This window comes from Anas acuta, chromosome 4, assembly GCF_963932015.1.
Source record: "Anas acuta chromosome 4, bAnaAcu1.1, whole genome shotgun sequence".
NCBI classification, from domain to species: Eukaryota; Metazoa; Chordata; class Aves; order Anseriformes; family Anatidae; genus Anas; species Anas acuta.
Genome location: NC_088982.1, coordinates 75,780,282 through 75,803,448, shown reverse-complemented (window position 1 = coordinate 75,803,448; position 23,167 = coordinate 75,780,282). Strand labels below are relative to the sequence as shown.

The 23,167-nt window shown below is 41.0% G+C and overlaps 1 protein-coding gene across 2 annotated transcripts; it reads right to left on the bottom strand.

The window, feature by feature from the left end:
* Positions 1 to 1,838: 1,838 nt before the first annotated feature.
* LOC137856561 (glycerol-3-phosphate acyltransferase 3-like) lies at positions 1,839 to 21,969 on the bottom strand. 2 transcript variants are annotated; one of them, XM_068682154.1, is made up of 13 exons: positions 21,415 to 21,969; positions 21,242 to 21,296; positions 12,970 to 13,042; positions 11,150 to 11,420; positions 10,533 to 10,607; positions 9,763 to 9,852; positions 8,747 to 8,840; positions 8,344 to 8,459; positions 5,290 to 5,345; positions 4,880 to 4,965; positions 4,286 to 4,414; positions 3,060 to 3,139; positions 1,839 to 2,601 (listed from the first exon to the last, which is right to left on the bottom strand). In XM_068682154.1, exons 1-13 carry the CDS (start codon positions 21,441 to 21,443, stop codon positions 2,487 to 2,489), a joined length of 1,269 nt encoding a protein of 422 aa, XP_068538255.1. In that variant the 5' UTR covers positions 21,444 to 21,969; the 3' UTR covers positions 1,839 to 2,486. The 2 variants fall into 2 exon arrangements, with proteins under 2 accessions (XP_068538255.1, XP_068538254.1); XM_068682153.1 differs by having other exon boundaries at positions 21,242 to 21,969.
* Positions 21,970 to 23,167: the final 1,198 nt, after the last annotated feature.

Sequence of the window (23,167 nt, the reverse complement as noted above, 5' to 3'; positions counted from 1 at the left end):
ACAATTTTCTTCTGCAGACATTCTGCTAGCACTCTTCCTACCTGGTTGGCTAATACCTTTTTAAACAGGCTTTTTCTCCTGCTGTTTATACACAATATTGAAGCTGGAACCAACTGACTCATAGAGAGTATTCATGTACTTATAGAAACTAAAGCCTGGGATGATACGTCAGACCAGGCCACATAAGAGCAGAAGTTCTCTTCTACTTCCTGTATCATGCAGCCATAGGAGAGTTACCACCTCCTTCACCAGTCCCCAAACATACATATTAGTTTTTAACACCTAAGCCCTAAGCTCTCCATGGCTGGGCAGTACTAAATATGTGTATTTGTGATCCTCTGTCTCTGCTGAGACCTCACTCAATAGGCTGCTGTAATGTAAACCTTATTTACTATCCTTACTGGCTCGTGTCTTACAACAGCTTCAGCAAAGTAACACCTATTTGTGTGTGCTTTCTAAGTGACATTCAGATCACAGGAATATATACATCTCTGATTCTTAAAGTATACTAAGTGTTTATTTCTGGATGGTAGGCTTGTGACAGCAACCAGCAGTCACATCAAGTGGTAACACAAGCCAGTGGCTGTCCAGCAATAATTACAACAGAGCATAACAGAAGCCATGACATGGGTTTTCTTTAATTTGCACAATGCATGCAAACGGACACAAAAAGGGATATAGCAAAGTCACTAAATATATATTTAAAATTATGATATATTTTCCTAGGTCATTCTCTTTGACTTTCACTAATTTATCCCTTTGTCACACAACCAGGCATCTGGGTGTAGTGGGTTTACGTGGCAAGGTTTGGTAGCAGGGGGCCATAGGGGTGGTTTCTGTGAGAAAGATCTAGAAGCCGCCCCATGTTTGGGAAGGGCCCCGTTGTTTTCCAGATCTGAGCCAATAAGCGATGTTGTTTTGCGCCTCTGTGAGAGCATATTTAAGACAGGGAAAAAAACGCTGCGCCACACAGCAGCCGGGAGAGTCAAGGGAGTGAGAAACAGCCTTGCAGGTGCCAAGGTCAGTGTAGAAGGAGGGGGAGAGGTGCTCCAGGCGCCGGAGCAGAAGTCCCCTGCGGCCTGTGGTGAGGACCATGGTGAAGCAGGATGTCCCCCTGCAGCCCATGGAGTACCACGGTGGAGCAGGGTTTCACGCTGCAGCCCGTGGAGGAGACCACGGTGGAGCAGGTGGCCCTGCACCGACGGAGGCTGCCGCCTGTGGAAGACCCCTGCCGGAGCAGATTCCGGGCCGGACCTGTAGCCCGTGGAGAGGAGACCACGCAGGAGCAGGTGATCTGGCAGGAGCTGCTGCCCGTAGGGGAGCCAGGTTGGAGCAGTTTTCTCCTGAGGGATGGACCCCGTGGTACGGACCCATATCTGGAGCAGCTCTGGAAGAGCTGCTGCCTGTGGGAAGCCCACGCAGGATCAGTTCGTCAAGGACTGCATCCCGTGGGTGGGACCCCACAGCACAGGGGACGAGAGTGACCGAGAAGGAGCGGCAGAGAAGAAGTGCTGTAGACTGACCATAACCCCCATTCCCCCGTTCCCCTGCGCCGCTCGGGGGGAGGAGGTGGAAGAGGGTGGATGGGGGGGAAGGTGCTTTTGGTTTCTTTCCTTTGTTTCTCACTTCTCTAGCTTGTTAGTAATGAGCAATAAATCTTACTATCTGTCTTCTTATGCTGAGTCTGGTTTGCCCGTTACACTAATTATTGCGTGATTTTCTCGTCCTTATCTCAGTCCTTGAGCCCCTTTCACGTATTTTCTCCCCATTCCTCTTTGAGGAGGGGGAGTGAGAGAGCGGCTGTGGTGGAGCTCGGCTGCCCACTCGAGCGGAACCACGACACTGGGACATGTTGCTAATTGCTGCTGTTCTGCTGCTGATCAGTGGGACCCTGGAAATCTTCCTGCCTGGCAATGCCTTGTCTTGGGACATCGAGAGTAAGGTCAGCAACTGCCTCTTTCCCTCAGACATCCAACTCTTCACCTCCAACTTGCAATTCTCAAAATGTTTTCTTGAATTTCTCTGTGCCTCCTCATATAAAAGGTGTATCTCTACAGCAACACAGTGTATACAGCTCACAGGAAAACAGTTAAAACAGCTCACCCATACAGTCTGGGAAGACAGATATGTTTTATTAAAAGTTAAGAAATTAACAGGTAAGTCTTCAGGGTAACTCAAAGATTTCTTAAAATGGCATTTTAATTAACCTAAGTAATTTTATTACCAATTCTTCTCACTCATCATTGCACAGAATTTCTCAAGTATGTCATAAATGTTCCTATTTTTAAATTGACGTCTTTGTTTAAAAAAAAAAAATACTCTCTCTTCATGGCTTCCCTGCTGCATTATATGCAAAATAACTTATAGGGACAGCAGGAAAGGATGTGGGTTTTAATATTTAAAAAAAAAAAAAAAAGAAAAAAAAAAAGCCCATTTTCTGTGTAGTTAAGTCTTGTCAAAAAAAAATGAGATAAAATAAATACCATTTAATAAACACTTCCATTTCCCACAGATCCATTTTCTGTTACTATCTGGCAATATTTTTTCTGTTGCTCTTCCTTGAAAGACTCTTTGACCTTTTTTCTTTTCAGTCCTCCATCCCTGAAAGATACAGATAAGAAATTGTCCTGAGTTCACTTCAGAGGCAGAAAAATGTTATAATATTTATATGGCATAGTCACAGCAACTTTTACTCTAAATGCTGGCTTTTGCAATGCAACACAAATGATCAGTACTGCCAAAATCTATCACACAATACAACAACAGCCTTCCTTTAATCCAGGGCATAACGGGCAAAATATTTATTTTCACCAAATTATGCCTGCTGGCTGGACCCACCTGTCAGCTCTGTTTCTCTTTCTATACTAAATCCACTTATTCTAGTAGAGCTGTTAACAGAATAAGGTACTATTATCTTAGACTGAGACTTAGTAATGGACTACAGTCAAAGAAAAAAAAAAAAAAAAAGGAAGAAATTTTGAAAGGTTTAAGTTTTAGATTAAAAAACACCTAGATATGTTTTTAACTCCACTTCAAAGGTGTTCAAAGTTTCCTCATACCAAGGAAGTATAGACATTCCTCCTCGAGCAGCGATGACAGCCTTGACTCTGTTGGCGAAGTGAATGGCGTCTTCTTCTTCCTAAAAAAGACATCAATGATTTGCTGTGCAACTTTCTCACTTAAGTAGGCACCTTTTGTCAGAGAGCTGACACTTTTGTTTATGCCACAAGACAAACAGGTGCTGCAGTAATATTCCAGCTGATCCTGAGGAATGCCACCTGGCAAGTCGGCACACTGAGTCTGTCATGTTCAGTGCCAAGAAGAACCAAGTGTGAGGCTCTGTGGTTTCCGTGGCAATCCAAAGTAACACACAGAGTGAGGTCACAGGTCTGGCCAGAGCAGGGGATGTATCTGCACCCAGGACCACAACATCGGTCTAAACCCAAGAAGCTGCTAACACATTGACAAAATCACCTCAGAGGAGACGGGGTGCCTTCAATAGAGCTGGGGCCGGGTGCATTTAGTGCCAGTGTATTATCATGTTTCTGCAAGGGTCTGTTTGCCTGAACTGCAGAGGACTCTGAAGATGCATTACAGCAGCCTCCCTGCCAGGATGAGGGCAGGGCAAGGGGTGGGGTAGGCAGTAGCAGAATGCACACTGCTGCAGCAAAGGTCTTAGCCGTCAGCTTCAGGTTGGTGCCCAGAGCTGATATACCCCTGTTATATGGCTTGCTCTGCTGTTTCAGGTGTCCCACAGGATCTCATTATGAAAAAAAAAAAACACAAAAAAAAACAAACAGGGAACAGAAATGACTGTAAAGAAGAAGCAAGCTAGAGAGAGGGTGCAAATCCTTCTTTTAAAGTTTTGCAAGCTTTGTAGTGTTAGCTGCACAAAGATAAGCTTTTTTTTTTGCAGCCATCAGGTATGAACGATGACTGTAATTCAGTTGTCCAGCTACATGAACTCTGAGATATCTGTTGCACAGATAAATTACTATGCTCTAGGAAGCTTACAGCCTTCACAGATATAAGCTTAATTTACTCCAAAAGCACACCATGAATCCTAGAGAAGGAAATGCAGATCTGTATTAGGATGGCTTTCATTGTGCTAATGGGTGCTCTGATTCCCAACCTTGGTTTAATTTTAGGACTACAGTGTCACTACCTGGCCTTTTTCCATTAGATTTTCAATAATGATTTGCTAACATAATGTGAAAAACAATGCGGGTTTCCTCTCAGAAACCTATGATGAGCATTTCCAAAACATACACAAAAGCTTAAGTACCTCTTTGACCATTGGTGGCAGGTACCACACATTACAGACAATAGCCCAGCTGGTCATCACATTAAAAGTATAGGTCATCATGGAATACTTTGTGCTATTCCAGAATGCGTCTCCAAAGCGGGGGTCATACTGGAAGACAAGAAGAACAAGCATGTTCTGCCTTCTAACTGGTATGAAGAGATTTAAGGCGTATGCGCAGAAAGAATGTTAGGGGAAGAGGTAGAGTGACTGGGCTAAAGCTATTCTGAAAGCCTTGCAAGCATCAAGAGAATAGTGCAATTACTAGTATCGTGCCTTTATCCCTCAAAAGCCAGTAGGCCTAGGACAAAAGGCCAGACAGAACTGCACAAGCAGCACAGCATTTCCAAATGTACTTTTCAGGTTGCTAAAGATGTTCAGCAAGCTGTTTTCCATACTGCACTGGGCTGCAAGACATTTTGCATCATGAAAAGATTCAGTTGTCTCAGGACTTGCTTAAGTGCCTTATTCCCATAAAACAAAACCCCTTTTAAGGTTTGCACACAAACAGCCTCTCTGACTTGAGAGCCATCTGCAAAAAGTCCTTCCATGTTTGTGCAATTGCAAATACGTTACCTTGATTGCTACTGGATGGATGGTCCCTCCCACCTCAAAACTTCCCTTCTTAAACATCATAACTGATGTGTTGTTTACGCAGGTGCCTAGCCAGAATGGAAACATAGAGAAGATATCAGCAAACGAATCCTACACTGCCTAAAGGAGACCTAAGTTGATAGAGAGAAAGCACGCTTTTGTTCAGTACCATAATCCCAGAGCCCATTGTCTCTTTCATTATGCTACACATAATGACAAATAGACTGCCATAGAACTATTGTAAAATATTTGAATCTGACTTCTCATATCTCATAAGAGCTAATTAATTCTACACACTAAAAATAGACATCTCAGTTATAAAGACTGGATATGACAAACTGCATTCAGTGTAAAGTGAGCAGGGCAAAAAAATCTATGCAGTTGTTTCCTACCTTCTGGAAAAATTAAAATGGGTAATTTGGCCTTATCTTCAATGTGTTCTCTAATTCTGTGAAGACAAAATAAAATTTTAGTGTATACTTCGTTTTCATAGAAGACTTGCATTTGAATTTTGTTAAGAATCTAAACATTTGCCATCTTTCTTTCATTTATCAGCAGTCCTGGCTCTCAGGGGAGGTCCCAGTCGACTGGTGGCTAGCAAATGTGACACCCATCTACAAGAAGGGCCAGAGGGTGGACCCAGGAAACTATAGGCCTGTTAGTTTGACTTCAGTACCCAGGAAGCTCATGGAGCAGATTATCTTGAGTGTTATCATGTGGCACTTGCATGGCAACCAGGCGATCAGAGCCAGTCAGCATGGGTTTATGAAAGGCAGGTCCTGCTTGATGAACCTGATCTCCTTCTATCACAGTGGATGAAGGAAAGGCTGTGGATGTGGTCTACCTTGACTTCAGTAAGGCTTTTGACACCATTTCCCACAGAATTCTTCTGAAGAAACTGGCTGTTCATGGCTTGGACTGATGTACGCTTCATTGGGTTATGAACTGGCTGGGTAGCCAGGCCCAAAGAGTCGTGGTAAATGGAGTTAAATCCAGTCAGAGGCCGGTCACTAGCGGTGTCCCCCAGGGCTCAGTACTGGGGCCAGTTCTTTTAATATCTTTATCGATGATCTGGATGAGGGCATTGAGTGCACCCTCAGTAAGTTTACAGATGACACCAAGCTAGGTGCGTGTGTCAATCTGCTCCAGGGTAGGAAGGCTCTGCAGGAGGATCTGGATAGGCTGCACCGATGGGCTGAGGTCAACTGCATGAAGTTCAACAAGGCCAAGTGCCATGACCTGCACCTGGGGCGCAATAACCCCAAGCAGAGCTACAGGCTGGAAGATGAGTGGTTGGAGAGCTGCCTGGCAGAGAAGAACCTGGGAGTGATGGTGGACAGTCGGCTGAATATGAGCCAGCAGTGTGCTCAGGTGGCCAAGAAGGCCAACGGCATCCTGGCTTGCGTAAGAAACAGTGTGACCAGCAGGGCTAGGGAGGTGATTGTCCACCTGTACTCGGCTCTGGTGAGGCCGCACCTCGAGTACTGTGTTCCTTTTTGGGCCCCTCATTACAGGAAGGACATCGAGGTGATGGATTATGTCCAGAGAAGGGCAACAAAGCTGGTGAGGGGTCTGGAGAACATGTCTTACGAGGAGCAGCTGAGGGAGCTGGGCTTGTTTAGCCTGGAGGAGTCTCAGGGCAACCTTATCGCTCTCTACAGGTACCTCAAAAGAGGCTGTAGTGAGTTGTGGATTGGTCTATTCTCCCACATACCCAGCGATAGGATGAGGGGTAATGGGTGAAAGTTGTGCCAGAGGAGGCTTAGGTTGGATATTAGGAAAAACTTCTTTACCGAAAGAGTTGTTAGGCATTGGAATGGGCTGCCCAGGGAGGTGGTTGAGTCACCATCCCTGGAGGTCTTTAAAAGAAAGGTCCTTTAGATATGTGATATGGTTTAGTGGAGGACTTGTTAGTGTTAGGTGAAAGGTTGGGCTAGGTAATCTTGGAGGTCTCTTCCAACCTAGATGATTCTGTGATCTCTTACAGGTGAAGCTCTTGTCCAACAACTCTTTGCCAGTCAATGGTCTCAGCAAGGATTTATACTAGTTTCAGGCCTTGATCTTAGTGTTTTTCTCTTGCTAAATACATATGTAGTTTTTTTATAAAACTGTACCCTCTACTTATGTATCACCATATTGACCCAATTAAAAGGAAGCCCAAGAATGGCTTCTTATGGCACGTTAAAATCTTAGGTTCTAGCAATGAGCACAATCAAACCTTTTTATTCCCCCCCCCCTTTTTTTTTTTTTGACTAAAACACATGGAATATATTAATGTTTAATTCTTTCCAGGTTCCTAGCATCAGATTTACATATATATAATGTTTCTCCACATCTAGAAAAGAGAAAGGCCACTGTTTTACTGCATTTTCTGCATCACTTAAGAACCACTTTTGTTAAAAAAAATAATTCACTAAGTAGATTAATGATGCAGATTAATCTGCTGGTTTTCAAGATATCTATGTGCATTTCCTATGAATCAAGAGCATACATTTCCTGTCCACTCTATGTTAAAACGCATAAACAAAACATCAGCTTCCAAAAAAAATAATCAGACATCAATCCAGTATAGGGGGACCAACTCCCTTTTAAGGACTAGCTGCCATAGATACTTGCTTCATGTTAGCTGCATTGCACCGTATGTCATGATAATTTTGTGTGACTAAGAAGATTCTCTGTGAACACCTAAAAGGTTAACAACTGCTATACTGAGTCTTATCCTTCTCATGGCCTTCAAGTCCAATACACTGTCTCTGCCAGAAATCAGCACTGCAGGCCTTTAGAGCAGTACAGGCAACAAACACACATGAACACTTCTCCAGGATGCTCTTCCAGCTTCTACGAGCTAGGTGGTACCTGGATCTTTTTTTCTTTGCTTAATTCCTTCTTCAAATTTCCATATGTAAGACTGAAGAGGACGGAGGAAGTTGCTAAAGGGCTGTCGCTGGCTCCCTCAAATAGCCTGTTGATCTCCACAAGCAAACAGGTAAGCCTAAGGTTAAAGTTTCATATTGTTGGCAACTATCCCTTTATCCCATACTCATACCAGACAAAACCAGCTTTCTGATACTCAGAGCTGATGAAAAAATATATCAGGGCAAGGCATGTTCTGGAAAGATGTTCTGTCAGAACTGCAATTTTGGTCCTGACATCCAGAATCATCACCCTTGAAACTGAATGAGCAGGGTCCTGCCTGGGGCAGGAAGACAGATTGTACCAACATGAAAATTCCCAGAGGTTACAGGGCAAACGATTGGAAATTCAGAAGAGGAACGCTACACACTGTACTTTCGTTGATGGAGTAGTTTAAAACCTTACACAGGCAACAATCTACAGCTGCCTGCCACAAAGAGATGCAAGGTCAGAACACTCTCAGCTCATGATGGGGCCTCAAAATTAAGTACTAGACCTGACAGGACAGTTAAGCAAACATCTCACTACCTTACTTTTTTCTCACCAGATGACGATCTTTCATTTCTGAACGTTCAAACAAAACATGCTGAGTGGTTTGCATGCAAGATTTCTGAATAAGTCCCAGAAGCCCTCCATGTACCTGGCCAACCTGCAAGCCAAAAAATAAAAGTCACTAGCAAAAACACACAGATTATTTTGTTGAAAAAAATCTAACTAAAGATGAACCAATTTCTGAGCTTGCACACAAATGATACCAATTCTCTTGGTCAGAAGTGTGCACACACCTACCTGTGTCTATTACATCACAGTCCTAAATGGGAGATTTCGAATGCTATAAAATCCCACTCTCTCTGCCAGTAAGCTCATCCTCTTGTCCAACACTGCATCTACGAGCATCTCAACATTACCGGTATTTACAAGCTCTCTTGTTCATACCAACGAATAGCATCCATCACTAGCCAGGATTAGAACATCTACTGGAGATGTGTGGTTAGCTACACAGATGCCTCCTTTCCGTGGTCTGTTTTCCCTGCAACAACAGGGAAAGTCTTATTTCATGTTTATTCTCCAGACTGCAAGCCCCATCAGGTAATCTATCCAAGGAATGTACATCCACAAAAGAGACCCTCAGTGACAATAAAATGTCATGCACATACCCTACCTGTACATTCATAGCAAGTGGAAGAACAAGATGATTTAAAATACTAATATTACTCTGAGGTGTGTTAAAACCTCTGTCTATCTTTACAACAGCTAAGTCATCTTCCCCCATACTTCTGAGAGTCCCTTCGAATTTTACTAGTTTTCATCAAAATCAGTTTCCTTATATCCAAGAATATGCAACATCACTGGAAAAGGCATAAAAGGCATTTTAAATGGATACATGAACATTCACAGAGGAACGAATCGAAGACTTCTTGGACACTAAAATTTTCAAGTCAAAAAAAAAAAAAAAAAAAAAAAGAATGGCTTTGGTTCCTCTCTGAAATACCAACAAAAAATATTTCAGAAGGCTCCATTGCATAAATCTCAACAACTCAGCAAACATATTAGAAAAAAAAATATTACTAAATTACCATCCATAAGTTACTACAGATGAGTGTGAAGACTTAGTCTCCAAACAGATCAGCTAGTAGAACGACTGAACATTTTACAGTGATGTTTTTCTATGCAATTACATGTTAATAAGAAATAGAGAAAAACACCTATTTCTACAGTGAAGAATAGAGTACTAGTCCACCTTTGTGTACCCTGCCAATACACAACAGAAAGCACGGCAGAGCACACAGACTTCTTCACTGAAATCAAGACAGACAGAGCCTAGATGACCTACAGAAGCTCTATGATCCAAGTAGCAGTGTAATAATGGAATAAAAATCTTTCTCTGACACTGGAGACATCCAGTACTGTACAAAATGCCTAACAAGCAAGAGCAGAGTTGAACCACTCACCTGTTGTGGAACTGAACAAGACCACTCAGACATCGGATACCTAACGCAGCACACGTCATCTGAACCTGGTTGCTCAGCCAGCACTTAACCCTAGAAGAAAGGAAGTTGTACGTACATTTCTAGTTCTGTGTAGTCACTCATAGAGCATTATAATGCAAACTTTCCAACTTGCTCTCAATTGCCATTATTACAAAGACCACGCTAAGAGGATTTATTGCACTAACATCACCACATAGGAGATTACTAGTTATCAGAAGAGTTGTCAGTCCATTCTTCTACTCAGATCTGTTCTAAAAGGACCAGATTCAGAGGAGAAGACATTATGAGATTATAGATGGGGTTTTGTTTTATAGATTTTCTCTGAAAGCTACTTCTATTGATTCATGTATTAACATTAATTAAATATAAAAACCTTTAGCTATTGAGTCCCATTTAAGTTGCTTGCACTGACAGGACATAACTTTATCAGAGTCTCTACGCAGAATTGCTCATGGTAGATAATTAACTCGCCCTGTTCTGACTCAAGTAAAACATCCCTTTATTCACTGTTCTAAACGGACTCTCAGCAGTACTTTCCTGGGTTACATTACATGTCTGCTTTCAGATGCCATTGCTGTACTTCTCGCACAGAATGCTCCATGGCTTAACAGTAGACTAAAATCACCCCACAATTGTACATATTAATCTTCCAAATTCAAGTACACTTATGTTCCAATGCCCTAAAATTCAGCTCCTTGGAGAAATGGAAAGAGCCCTCAGCAAACACCTACCTGCCATTTGGAAACTGTCCTACTACTGTGTTTGCAGAGATCAGCAAGAGGATGCTGAGGAAAGCCAAGCAGATGCTACAAAACAAAATAATCATTGATAAGAAGCAAAATGGTAAATGTAATCTTAACCAGAAAACCTTTTAACTCTGTGATTCCTTTATAGGATGTTTCTCTCCACCATACATAGCAATAAATTAGCAATAGAAAGCAGTTAAGGCCAATGGGATATGAGCACAACTTTTCATTCAGTTACTCCTCCACTGAGTACAAGATCTTGTACTGCCCAGTGCCAACCTTCCAAAAAGAACTAAGCCTTGATCTCAAGCCATCTGGTGGTAAAGAACCCATCACAGGAGTTCAGCGTACAATCTTCCTCTCTTATTCAGACAGGTAAAGTCGATGAATATAGACATTTGCATGCTAATAAAAAATACAGAACATAAGAAACATACATCTTCAGCACTTTTTTTGTTTTCCTCTGGGAGGTTTTGATGGCATCCTGGAAAAAAAAGTCTTGCTACATTTTCATTTCTGCACTAGTCAATAGTACATAATGTTACAACATCCATAAAAAGTGGCATTTTAAAAAAAATCCCAGGAAATTACATCTGGCTCACCGAAAAGGCATCAGGAGACAGTACCGAATCAGGATCCCAATGATCCACACAACAGTCAGTTGCCAGCTGACACAGTGAAAGTTGGCATTGGTTCTGCTGAGGAGATTCCAGGACAGCAGCTCCTCTGAGGAGAAGCGCCGTGTGACTTCATCTTCTGCCACTGCCTCACATGCCTTCTTGGCAAAGTACATAACGTCCCCAAGGTGGAAGTATTCCCTGTGGTGGCCAGCCATCTCCTTTTCCATGGATGTTTCCTCTCTCTGGATGATCCCTTTGTAGCAAGAAACAAAGAAAGAAAAACAACAAGGCAACTACATGAGGAAATGAGTGTTCCTTCCCCTTAGTAAAAAAACTGAAATGATCATGATTTTTAGACCTGACTCTCCTACCACTCTGAGCATCATAATTGCATTGGTAGGCTTTGCTTATGTACTGGCATTTACAAGTTACTTCTCTAATCCTATGCCATATCACACTGAACCACTAAGATGTTGAAGAAAGGAGACAAGTGTTCAGAGTGAGCTGCAAATAAAAGCCTGAGCACAACATCTACTTCACTGTCATTTATCAAACAACTGAAGTACACACAGTTCAAAATGTCAATAGATTTGTTGAATGAATGTCAACTGCCAAGATTACAGATCCCTCCTCTTGTCTTGACCCAAAGCCAGACAGTGTTAATATTGTTACTTTTCTTGCTGATGGTGTATAGTTTCACTTTTTCCATACTATCTTCCCAGCTGTAACAAACATCTTCCTCTGGTATTTTTTCTCAGAGACATCTCCTCCCCATCCCCTCTCCTTTAAGGGTTGCCTCACTACCAAGAAACATGAAAGCATCTAGATTTTTTACAGAGTTATACACAGAGTGACATGAAAACACTGCAGAAGAAGAAGGAAAAATTCATGTTTCATATCTGTAAAATTAACACCTCAAAGGACAGCCACACAGCAAAGCCTCAGTGATGATTGCTGAGGTCAGAGATCAGATTCCTACCTGCCTGGTTAAAATTACTAAATTGCATTGTTTCATGTCAGCTAATACTTGGTACTTTTTTTTTTTCTTTGGTTGGTTTCAGCTTTTGATTTTAAAGGGGGAGCATTAAATATGCATTATTGAAAATTAATTTAAAGTGCCTTAATCAGCATGCTACTAATAGATCGGAATCTCAAAAATTCCTCTAGTTACTCTTCAGTCAAACCTTCAATGCACAGGAAATCATCAGTCCTGAAAGTCACCAGTTCAGAAACCAAATAGTCTGTGTGACTAAAGAAGAAATAAAAGGAGGGAAGAGAAAAAAAAATAAATTACTGTCTCAAATTCTATCCCTGTGCCTAAAGAAGAGTGCAAACTGTCTGTGATCCATGAGATGGTGTAGCTGTTTTACTTGAGACTTGATCTTTTGCATGCTGGGAGGTACAAGAAGCAAGAGAAAACCCATAAAGAGCAACATCGCGTGCAAAAAATTCTCACTCCTGATCTTGTGCAGACTGAACTGACGGAGTCAGAAAGTATAAAATACACATGGGCCAGCTTCCCAAAAGCTTATCAGCAATACCTTTCTCTACTTACACTGGTCTCTTGAATGCCTTTTATTCAGAAGGCTCAATCATTCATAGCTATCTTGCCTATAATGTACTTAAGGTCTCTTTTGTTGGTTTACAAAATCAGCAATTACTTGCTCATTGAACTTTATCAACTTTTTTTTTTTTCTTAATACCAGATGCAATTTATATACCTGCTCACTTTTTCCTGGGTAAGATATTAAAGCATCTGCCCTTATACAAGATGAATAGTGCTGTGTCACCTTCATTCTTACCATTGGAGATTAAATTTTCAAGTGCCAGCGCCTTCTGCATTTTTACTCCCTTCTCAATCTGCAGGGTGGCCCACTGTTCCCAAAACAAGAAAAGTAGATGTTGATGGTTTTCATTTTGTTATTTCCAGGTAGTCTGTAATGTCCCTATGTGAATTGTCTAAGCTTCCTTTATTGAAGCTAGGTCTCATGTATTTCAAAATTCAGCCCAAAGGCTGTCTTGAACACCTCCTTTTTCATTTGTTACACTGATTACCTGTAGCCATTGTCGTGAAAGATCATTTGGTTCAAACTCATTTTCAAGAGACTGATAATTTTATTTTTTCTTCAGCCAAATTACTGAGCTATCTACGAGACTCTGTGAAGTCCACGAGTCCCAAACTCTCTCTTCCCTAGTCAACTTCAGGCAACACAGTTGCTTGAATAATAATGCACAATAATATCACTGACATTAGAGACATTCTGGAATAAAAGACCTGAAAAAAGATTTTAAAGAATAAAAGACATTATCTTATCCTGAGGACATCTGTGTCATTTGTGTTAACAGAAGGCAGTAGATGGATCATTTCTTATCCACAGCACTTCTGAAGCATTAGTTCTGGTAATCAGCTTTTACCCTTCTCTCACTTTACCTTTTTGAGAAAAAACAAATTTCTCCTCCCTGTGCAGACTGGCACTAAACTCAATTAGCAAGATCAAATATACCAATATGCTTACTTCTTAAAGCTTTACATTGGCACATAATGATTTCATAATACTTATATAGACATACAAATAGTAGCTTTCATCAGTACTAGATCCTCCTCTATTTAACTCAATATATTTGACCAAACAAAGAACTTAAGGTTCTCGTGTATAGGCTGTGATCATCTTTAAGGCATCAATGATCCACTCAGCACATGTCCTCACCTGGTATGAACTCTTCCATCAGCAGAAGAGTCCAGCCTTCTACTTTGCAGTAGGCTCTTGCTGAACAGTTTATTTCCCATCTTACTGGCATGCATAACCATTTACCTCACCACACAGCTTGATCACAAAATTTTCATCACCTGGCACACTACTAACTTGCACATGCTTTTAACTTCAACTACCTTCTTGCTACCCTTAAGTTTTGCATGGTCCCTATCAGCTCCTTCTGTAGCTATCAAAGTTAAACAAAATAATAATAATAATAAAAAGGATAGTTTATGATGGTGTAAACAAGATATTGTAGTTCCTTCAGTTGACATTTGTTACTGGCCATCTTAAAAACAAACAAACAAACCAAAAAAAAAAAACAAAGCAAGGAAGCCAAATAGGCACAGTGGTGTGATATTTGCAACTGCATAAAATCCATCTGATATAACACTACAGAAGATAAAATAAATTAAAATAAATTAAAATAAATAAAATAAAATCATTTATTTTAATTTAAAATAAAATAAAGACATTTGGCTTATCTATACTGGAACATTTTATTAAAACACAGCATAAATTTAAAACACAGCAGCTGTTCCAGAAAGCAGAAGACCAGTTTATCCCTGGGAAAGCTGAACTGGTACATTAACTGTCTCAACCTGTCACAATGCATGGTGAGTCACTCAGGAGTGGGGACCTGGGGGGGTGTCAAAAAAGCCTGCAGCCCACATACTGAGACATGAAAGAAGATTTGAAAGAAGATAGTGCACAGCAACAAGAAAGTTGTGATAAAAGTGAAGATAGGCATGTGGCAAACTTAAGCCATTCATTAAATTCAAACTGGTACTGTTTAATATCTTTATCAGTGACATAGACAGTGAGATCGAGTGCACCCTCAGCAAGTCTGCAGATGACACCAAGCTGAGTGGTTCAGTTTATACCCCAGAAGGAAGGGATGCCATCCAAAGGGACCTGGGCAAGCAAGAAAAGTGGGCCCGCATGAACCTAATGAGGTTCAACAAGTCCAAGTACAAGCACTTGGTTTGGGGTAATCCCAGACATGAGTACAGACTGGGAGAAGAACTCATGGAGAGCAGCCCTGCAGAGAAGGACTGGGGGATTCTGGTGGACAAAAAGCTGGACATGAGGCAGCAGTGCACACTTGCAGCCCAGAAGGCTAGCTGCATCCTGGGCTGCATCTGCCCCTCTGAGGCCTCACCTGGAGTACTGCATCCAGGTCTAGGGCCCCCAGCATAGGAAGGATGTGGGGCTGATACAGCGGGTCCAGAGGAGGGCTGCAAAGATGATTAAGGGGCTGGAGCACCTCTCCTGTGAAGAAAGGCTGAGAGAGCTGGGGGTGGTCAGCCTAAAGAAGAGAAAGCTTCGGAGAGACCTCATTGCAGCTTTTCAATACTTAAAGGGGGCTTACAAAAAAGATGAAGAACAACTTTTGTTAAGGGAGAATGGTTTTAAACTAAAAAAGGGGAGATTTAGATTAGAGGTTAGGAGGAAATTCTTCACTGTAAAGGTGTGAGACAGTGGCACAGGCTTCCCAGACAAGCTGTGGATGCTCCATCCCTGGAGGTGTTCAAGACCAGGTGGACATGGCCCTAGACAACCTACTCTAGTGCATGGCACATCCTTGCCCATGACAGGAGGCTGGAACTGGGTGGTCTTTAAGGTCCTTCCAACCCAAGCCATTCTGTGATATGATTCTACGATACTCTGTTGCTGGTCCTCACCCCCTACCTGATATCCTGAAGGATAGCTCTAAGGCATGAGAGACAAAATAAAAATAAGTCACCTAAGCTTTGCAAATAAAGCCCCTTGCCTCACTTTCTGTCTTTTGTTTTCCTCACCTTGCCCACAATGCTCCTACATGAACAGGCACCTGTCAGTTGGTAAGCATTTCCAGAAATCAGCTTGCTCGTACTGTCTTAAGGGATTCTGAATACCTCAGGGCATCTGCCTTTTGATTCCCAAGTAGAAGAGGGGTGATAATCACTGACCAAAGTGACTCACAAAATCATATTAACAAAGTCAAATGAACAAGATAAGTAAAAAATGAACAAAAATTGGAAACATCGGCTAGAAAAGTAAAAAATCCTACTACTATTACCTAGTACCTCACAGCAGAGACAGCGGGATAAAAGTGGCACTCTGAAATTAAGCAGGCAACTAAGGCCACAAAGGGAGAGGACAAGGTAGACAAGGAAGAGCTTTCCAGTAGAGGAATGCTTGGAAAGCAGCTGTCTGAGATAGCATACAACAGGTCTACAAAACCTAGATCAGTGCAGAGCTGGCACTTAAGATGCAGTAACACATTTTTCCTCTACTACAAGAATGGAGGAGTATCATATGAAAGTACAGGGCAGGGGATATGAACAGCAACAATGTAGTACATTTCCACAAAACACACAGCAAAGCTGTGGAGTTCATTGCCCAGAACATATTGCCAGAGATCTACTGAAAAGGGTTCAAGGAGCAGTAAGTAAGGGTTCAATTTACAGGAAGACACGGACTAAAACCATCATGGGACATAAAACACAGTTAGTCACCTCTACTAACTCATGAATCAGAACAAGAGGCTGAAGCAACGAGCAGTAGGGAGAGTGATCCTGGCAATACAGCTGTACACTCACCCAGCTCTTAGGCTTTTCATCGAGCACAGGAGCTGTCTCCTGCCAAAGCAAGGCTAGATCAAACTTAGATCAAAAATTCTAGATCAAACTTTGGACTGGTCCAGCAGTGTAGTTCCCGTATTATTTTTTGTGACATCTGTATGCTTCACTTGTTTTTGAATATGAAATAAAGCTTTTTGATTGCCCTTGTTTTGTACAGTATTGAGACAGAACTGTCTGGCTGGCCTTTGTTGCAAAACTGTAATGAAAGGCTGTTTCAAATATCTTACAAAACCATGGGTGTTGCAACTAACACAGACCTTAAGAGCTGAATGGAGCAACCTCATTCCTAAGTTTGCTGACTGAAAGACAACCCAGGAAGCAGGCTTTCTTTCCTCCCACTTCTCAGCTGATGAGGACCCAAGAAGCCCAAACATCCTTGCAGGTGATCCCAGCTGGAATTCTGAAGACTCCAACAGTCCGTGGGAGGCTCTGTCATTACCTTCTGAACAAAATGGGCATGAATAATAGTACATTATATTAATTACTCCCTTCATGGTACATAACATCGTAAGTTACACAATATGGAATGATAATTTTTAAAGTTTTCATTTCTTCTTTTTTTTTTTTCCTCTCTCTTTTTTTCTTTTTAAGTACAGCTTGGTGTGTTGTTCTGTACTCACTTTTTCTGTATTGCGTAATAATTCATTTCTGCCTCTTTTTCTTTCCATTCCCATGTTTTACTACCTCTTCTCCTGTGTCCTCTCAAAAGCTTTTTCTAATAACTCACCACACAGGGTCTTTCAGTTCTCTTCTTAGCTGTGTTCTCATGGGTGACAAAGGCACAGTGTTTAACTTGGGGTGATTACTCCACATTCTGATATGATTCCCAAGAGAAAGTCAGTGAGTTTCCAGTGCCAGATAAAATCACCAGCTGTGATCAAGCACTTAAGATTTTTTCATCTAGCTTCCCAGTCTAGTCTCCTTTCACTGTACATGTGTTCATGTTCTAGCTGAGAACAAGAACCCAGATGATCGGGTGATCTGTGCGCTACATGGCAGGGCTGATGAAGATGTGCAGACAGGGATTCTCCACGTTCAGGTGTGGAAAAGCACTCACAACTCTTCTGGCTGCCCTTCAAAAGGCCAATGAAATAGGTTGAGAAAAGGCTCAAGCAGTTGTCTGGAGTAAAAACAAAACTATCATTTCTTTGTTATGTGATGCAGTGGCTAGCCTGGGATAAACATGAATTTGAAAGCACAGAAGGGAGGTTCTTCTATTAACCTAAGGGTTGGCAATATCTGCTTGTGCTCCAGTTGGAGTTTACACTGTATTAGCATCCTCAAAGCATGGGTGAGCCCAATACTCAAGTAATACTCTGCGTAGCTGCTCAAAGAAGTATCCACCATATGAGCTGTATAATGCCTTTCCTACAAATGACTGCTTCTCAAAGAACTGCAATTCTCCTGTTTCATACAGAACCTCAGGTCTCAAAAACACTCCAGAAGATCCTAGGGAAATGGAGCTACAGCTGTCTAACATGCTATTGCACTTTCCACACGACTGGGATCTCAGTGTGTTTATTTCATTCTAACAAATAGATTTTTTGCAGCTGCAGCAGTAAAGAACCTGAACTACATTTTCAGCATAGCTTTGCTGCAATCATCATTACAGACAAGTAAATATGAAGTTTGGAAAAAATGTGTTATTTCACAAAGAAAAGCTTATGTGCCTATGGTAGAGAATGACCCTATTGGAAAGGATAACACTAACCATTTCAAATCCATTTTTAATGTTTTCAGAAATATCTTAAAGACAAATGAATGGTAATAGCAGCGATTATGGGCTACCAGTTAAACAACTGAAATATTACTGTTCTGGAGTTCTTTTTCTGTTATACTATCAATATGCTTGGGAAAGCAGAAAGAAAATAAAATCAGGTCTTGTTTTGGAAAAAGGTTTGTTTTGTTTCAAAGAAACAAATATCTAGATTCCTTGCTGGAGAAGAAGCAAAGGGTAAAAATTCAAGTCTCTCCAGACAGAATACAGAGCAAAGATACAAAATACATAGATTCTAGCATGCTCTTCTGTTTCAGTCATTGTTTTCATTTCTAAAGCACTTCAGTGAAGTTGGAAAAGGAAAAAGAGGTACCTCATCATATGTCAACATTACCCATAGCTTACAAACAGATCTGCAAACTTGAGCTCTCAGCAAATTCACTAAGGGCTACAGATATCTTGTCTTTGAAAATGCAACTTTGGAAGAAATATTATTTGATATTCAAATCCTCGGTTTCCTTGTCTGCTCTTCTACTTTTCTCAAACTGCCAAAACCTGGAGGAAAACAAATCATGTTTTCCTTCTGTCTCCCAGCTTGTGTAGTTATTTATATCTATACGAAGCAAATACAGTGTTCTCAGATGAGAAGTTTTCCGTTCACTTCACTACACTATATAACAGACTGAATCAAATGCATGACAGTGGAGAATCCAGTCACAGTGTCCAAGTTTGGATTCCTTGGTAAACTACTAATCAGTTGTTAGGTACTCCCTAGAGCCCTGATATTCCTGGGATACAGTCATTACTGTGCCGATACATTCCTAGGTGCCTGGGCTAAGGACTTTTGGAGCAGCTATTCAGCAAGGCATCATACTTCACCACTAGGGCTAGCAACAATTCCTGAGGATAGTTTTTGTGCATCACTCTCTGAGTAAGATCTCAGGCAAGCAGGTAATGGCATGGCTAGACACAGGCTGACATTTCACAAGGCTATCAGTCAAGCTCTCTGGAAGGAGCCCCAGGACTTCCAGAAGAGGCCCAGCGCCTACACGCACAGGCTTGAACCCAGCACATCCCAGAGCAGCGTGAGCCGCAGTACGAGCAGAAGGAACCTAACCTTCCCTCTGTTCTCTCCCCTACTTCCCACCAAGATATATCTCAGCTACTCTGGTAGCATGAGAAGCTCTTTGCACAATTCCTCAGCAAAAAACAGCTAAAATGAATCAGAATATAAAAGCACAGGAAATTTCCCTTCTTTGCCTTCAGGACAGCAGGGAAACAACTTTCAAGCAAAGAACAAAACCAAAAAATGCCTACAAGGAACCAGCCTGAACCGCAGCACACTGAGTTGTACTCTGCCTGTTATCAGCTGTTGCAGAATTGGGAACTATACATAAGAGGATGTATTTGACTGCAGAGTGATTAATTACTTTTTTTTTTCTCTCTTTCTCTCTCTTTGATAAATCAATCCTCAGCATTGTTTAAGCAAGACTATCATGCTTGCAACCTGTTAGAAAAACTACGGATTATGACAAAAACATTTAATGCCCTTTCCAAAGAGAAGTCTTCCTACAATGAATGCCTGCCACGATGTGGCAAATTTCCTTTGTAACTGGTAAAAGCACGGGGTAGGGGAAGGAAACAAAGCAAACAAACAAAAAAAACCAGCACAAATTATTTCAGTATCTGCCAACTGCAGCAGCAGAGCTGTCCAATGAGCTCCTCAGGTTTGTGCCTGGTGAATTCAATTCTACATACAAGTGACACAAGCCTTTTTTTCAGGGTACTAATAAGAGTTAAAATCAGCATAGCAACGGCTGATAAAAAAAAAAAAAAAGCACAATAGACTATATTACATACACCCCCTGCAGCCAGCCATTTCCCATTGATATCAACATCTGAATCAAGTATCAACATCTAAAGTTCACAATCATGTCTGCTATGCTAAATTCAAACAGCTGAAGCCAGCTCCTGCCATAGAGCTCTTAATCAGTACTAAAAAAGAGACAAAGCTATTTTAATAAGACAGAAAAAAAAAATGGTAAGATAAGATGTATGTAATATTAATCATATCACATTGCCCTGAACACATTCTGCTGCACAGATGCTCCAGCAGTCTAATAGCAATAATTTTTCTGCCATATGTAGAAGTATACTCACAAAAAACAGTTTTCTATCAGAAAAGACAAAGGTTATATATTGGAAAGCTGAAATGCTTTAGTGTTTAAAAAGATAAATTGACAGCACCTACTTCTTGGCCACTGATGGGCATAAAAAGTCAGACTTGAAAAATGACATGCAATCCTGGCTTATCAACATGCCCCAAAAGCTTTCACTGTTATCAGCAGAATGAGGATCTTAGCCATGACCTGTTCATCTCTAGAAAAATTGCACTTTCGGAAGGTGGCATGTGTTCCTCAAGTTTTGTACAGCAGAATTCGTGACTGCTCCATCACACAAATTTATAAATGGAAGAAAAACAAACACAGTCTGTATTTTTACCTAGAAGAATACTCATTCATGGTATATAACTGTAACTACCAAAACAAAACCATTAAGCTTACATCTGCAATACATTTTTGTGTTACTTAAAAACTCTCGTAAACTAAAGCATCATTTTATTGATACTTTACTTTCCTGAAGTATAGCATGAGGTATTCTAACCAGACTGAATTAGAAGCAATATAACATGGAATCTCTAACATAAGAAAACCTCAAACTGATTCTAGACTATAACACAGCATTTAACTAGATATCATTAAAGACAACATTTGTGTAACTTAAGAGCAGGAAAAAAACAAAACAAAACAAAACACAAAAAAAAACAAAACAAAACACTTATGTAAACATCTCAACGTAAATGGAAACCTCCTTCATGAGTTTTATGGCATCTGTATCAAATAAACAGATTTTTTTTATTATTATTAAATATGTCCTGTAGTAAAGATGTAACTTTTTAACACAATTCTCAACTTACCTCTAATGTTTTTATTAAAATTTTCACATAGATGTGAGAAATCCCCAATGACACTCTAAACATGGAAGGCAACAGAACTAACACCACAAACAAAATCAGCCAGACTAACAAAATTTTGCCCTCTGTAAGGGCCTGTCTGTTTTCTTCCATGCTTGCTCCTTCAAAATGCCAACCTGCTGGCTTTCTGAGAATATTTGTTCATCTGCAGTGGAGAATCCAGCGAGCTTCAAAAGTCAGAGGCAAATAAAAATTACACATTCTAAAAGCCAAAGCTATCCCTAGGAGAGAGCAGCTGCCCTCTAAACCTGCCACCAGAGATGCTCTCAATGATAGCATAATTTTTAGCTTTTATTCCGCCCTAACTCCACCCACTGCCATATAATTGATAAGCATTTACTCATCAGATATAATATAGGGTAGAAGAAAGATAAAACAACCAAGTAATAATATATGTCAGGTAATAAGGTGCTGCCAATATGGAAACTTGACAATGTGTCAACTAGTTTCTACAAGACGTCCTGCCAATAAATTACAGAACAATTCCAAATAGGTGTGGTTTTCAAGCCTTGTCAAATGTTCTATTCTAAAAAGTAATGTACATGGAGCATTTCCACAAATTAAGCTTGATCAAATTATTAGCTTCTTTGGGCAAACTTTCTTCTTCACAATGGAACGACTGTCTTGTTTCACTATCTCACCACAAAAACCAAACTGAAGCTTTATTGGGTTTGTCAACTACTCTTTTTTTTTTTTTTTTTTGTGTGTGTGTGTGTTTTTTTGTAATACCTCTGAGATGTAAATGTAAATTGCAGCAGGCAGGAATCAACAATAGAAGGGAATAAAACCTGCTCCCTCTGTTGCTCTACAAGAAATTAGCCAAATTATATCCAAATTATATTACAGGGTTACAAAATGTACTGTGGTGAAGTAACAAGTCACCTATCTTTGCATCTATCCAAATGCACAATTTAAATATGCTTGATAAGCAGGTTTCTCCTTCTATCCTATGAGATGCCAATAATTTAATTCAGTATTTTGAGAAAGACCCAGTTCAGCCCCTTATCCTGACCCCTCTCCTCTCCTTTCACATGCATCAGAGAAGAAACTAAAAAGTTAATAGCTGTATCCCTAGAACCTAAGGGGAGCCCATCAGCTGCTCATTTACAACCTGATCGCAGAATAAGCAAACAAAATTGTGGAATGAACACTCTGGGCATAACTTCCAAAGCAGTTATATGCTGGTCCACGCAAGACCATTCCTTTGCACGCAGTTACATTTGCATGTTTGTCTGGAGCAGGCGCTGTCTGTTCAAAATGCCTTCATCCACGGGTACCACAATCTGGTTTGTGTGGTGAAGCAGCCTCGCTGCATGCAAGCAGGGTTCTTCAGGAATGAAAGCAGACCCAAAGACACATGCCAGAAAATGAGCACAATATGCTCCAGTCATTAACAGAAGCACAAGAGTCAGAGTGCACTGCATACCACTAACTCCTTCTGTTCACACCTTGCACTCAGGGACACACAAGCAGTCTCCTCACATTTTACAAGCTCACAATACCATGATATCCTTCTTGTGCCATACCATGGGGTGAAGTACCTTTTGTATCTTCAGATTTGCTGCTGAATGTCAGTCTTCTGATCTTCATAATTCCACTGCACCTTCTTCAGCAATCTGACTTTCCTTTTGCCTCTTAATTTTCTACCTGCCTTTGCTAACCTGTTTCTGAGCCTTTGTGTCTTCTATAAGACATTGCTGTTTGATTTTTTTTAACGTTTTCTACCTTCCCATGGCTTTCTCTCAATGTTTACCTCAAACCCCTTACTCTGCCGTCAGGCTGGTGCTGCCACATGAACCATTACCCACTGTTCCTCACCCCTCTCACCAAAAGGTATAGGCTCATCTGGGCTTCTTGAGGAACAATATT

What these genes read in the sequence shown, in the direction of transcription:
- LOC137856561 (XM_068682153.1), bottom strand. Translation starts at nt 21,391, where the DNA reads ATGGAAGAAAACAGACAGGCCCTTACAGAGGGCAAAATTTTGTTAGTC. An exon ending in TGAAAATTTAATCTCCAATG is followed by an intron (nt 11,421 to 12,969) that starts GTAAGAATGAAG and finishes CTTGCTACAAAG; the next exon opens with GGATCATCCAGAGAGAGGAA. An exon ending in CGTCATCTGGTGAGAAAAAA is followed by an intron (nt 5,346 to 8,343) that starts GTAAGGTAGTGA and finishes TTGTCTTCACAG; the next exon opens with AATTAGAGAACACATTGAAG.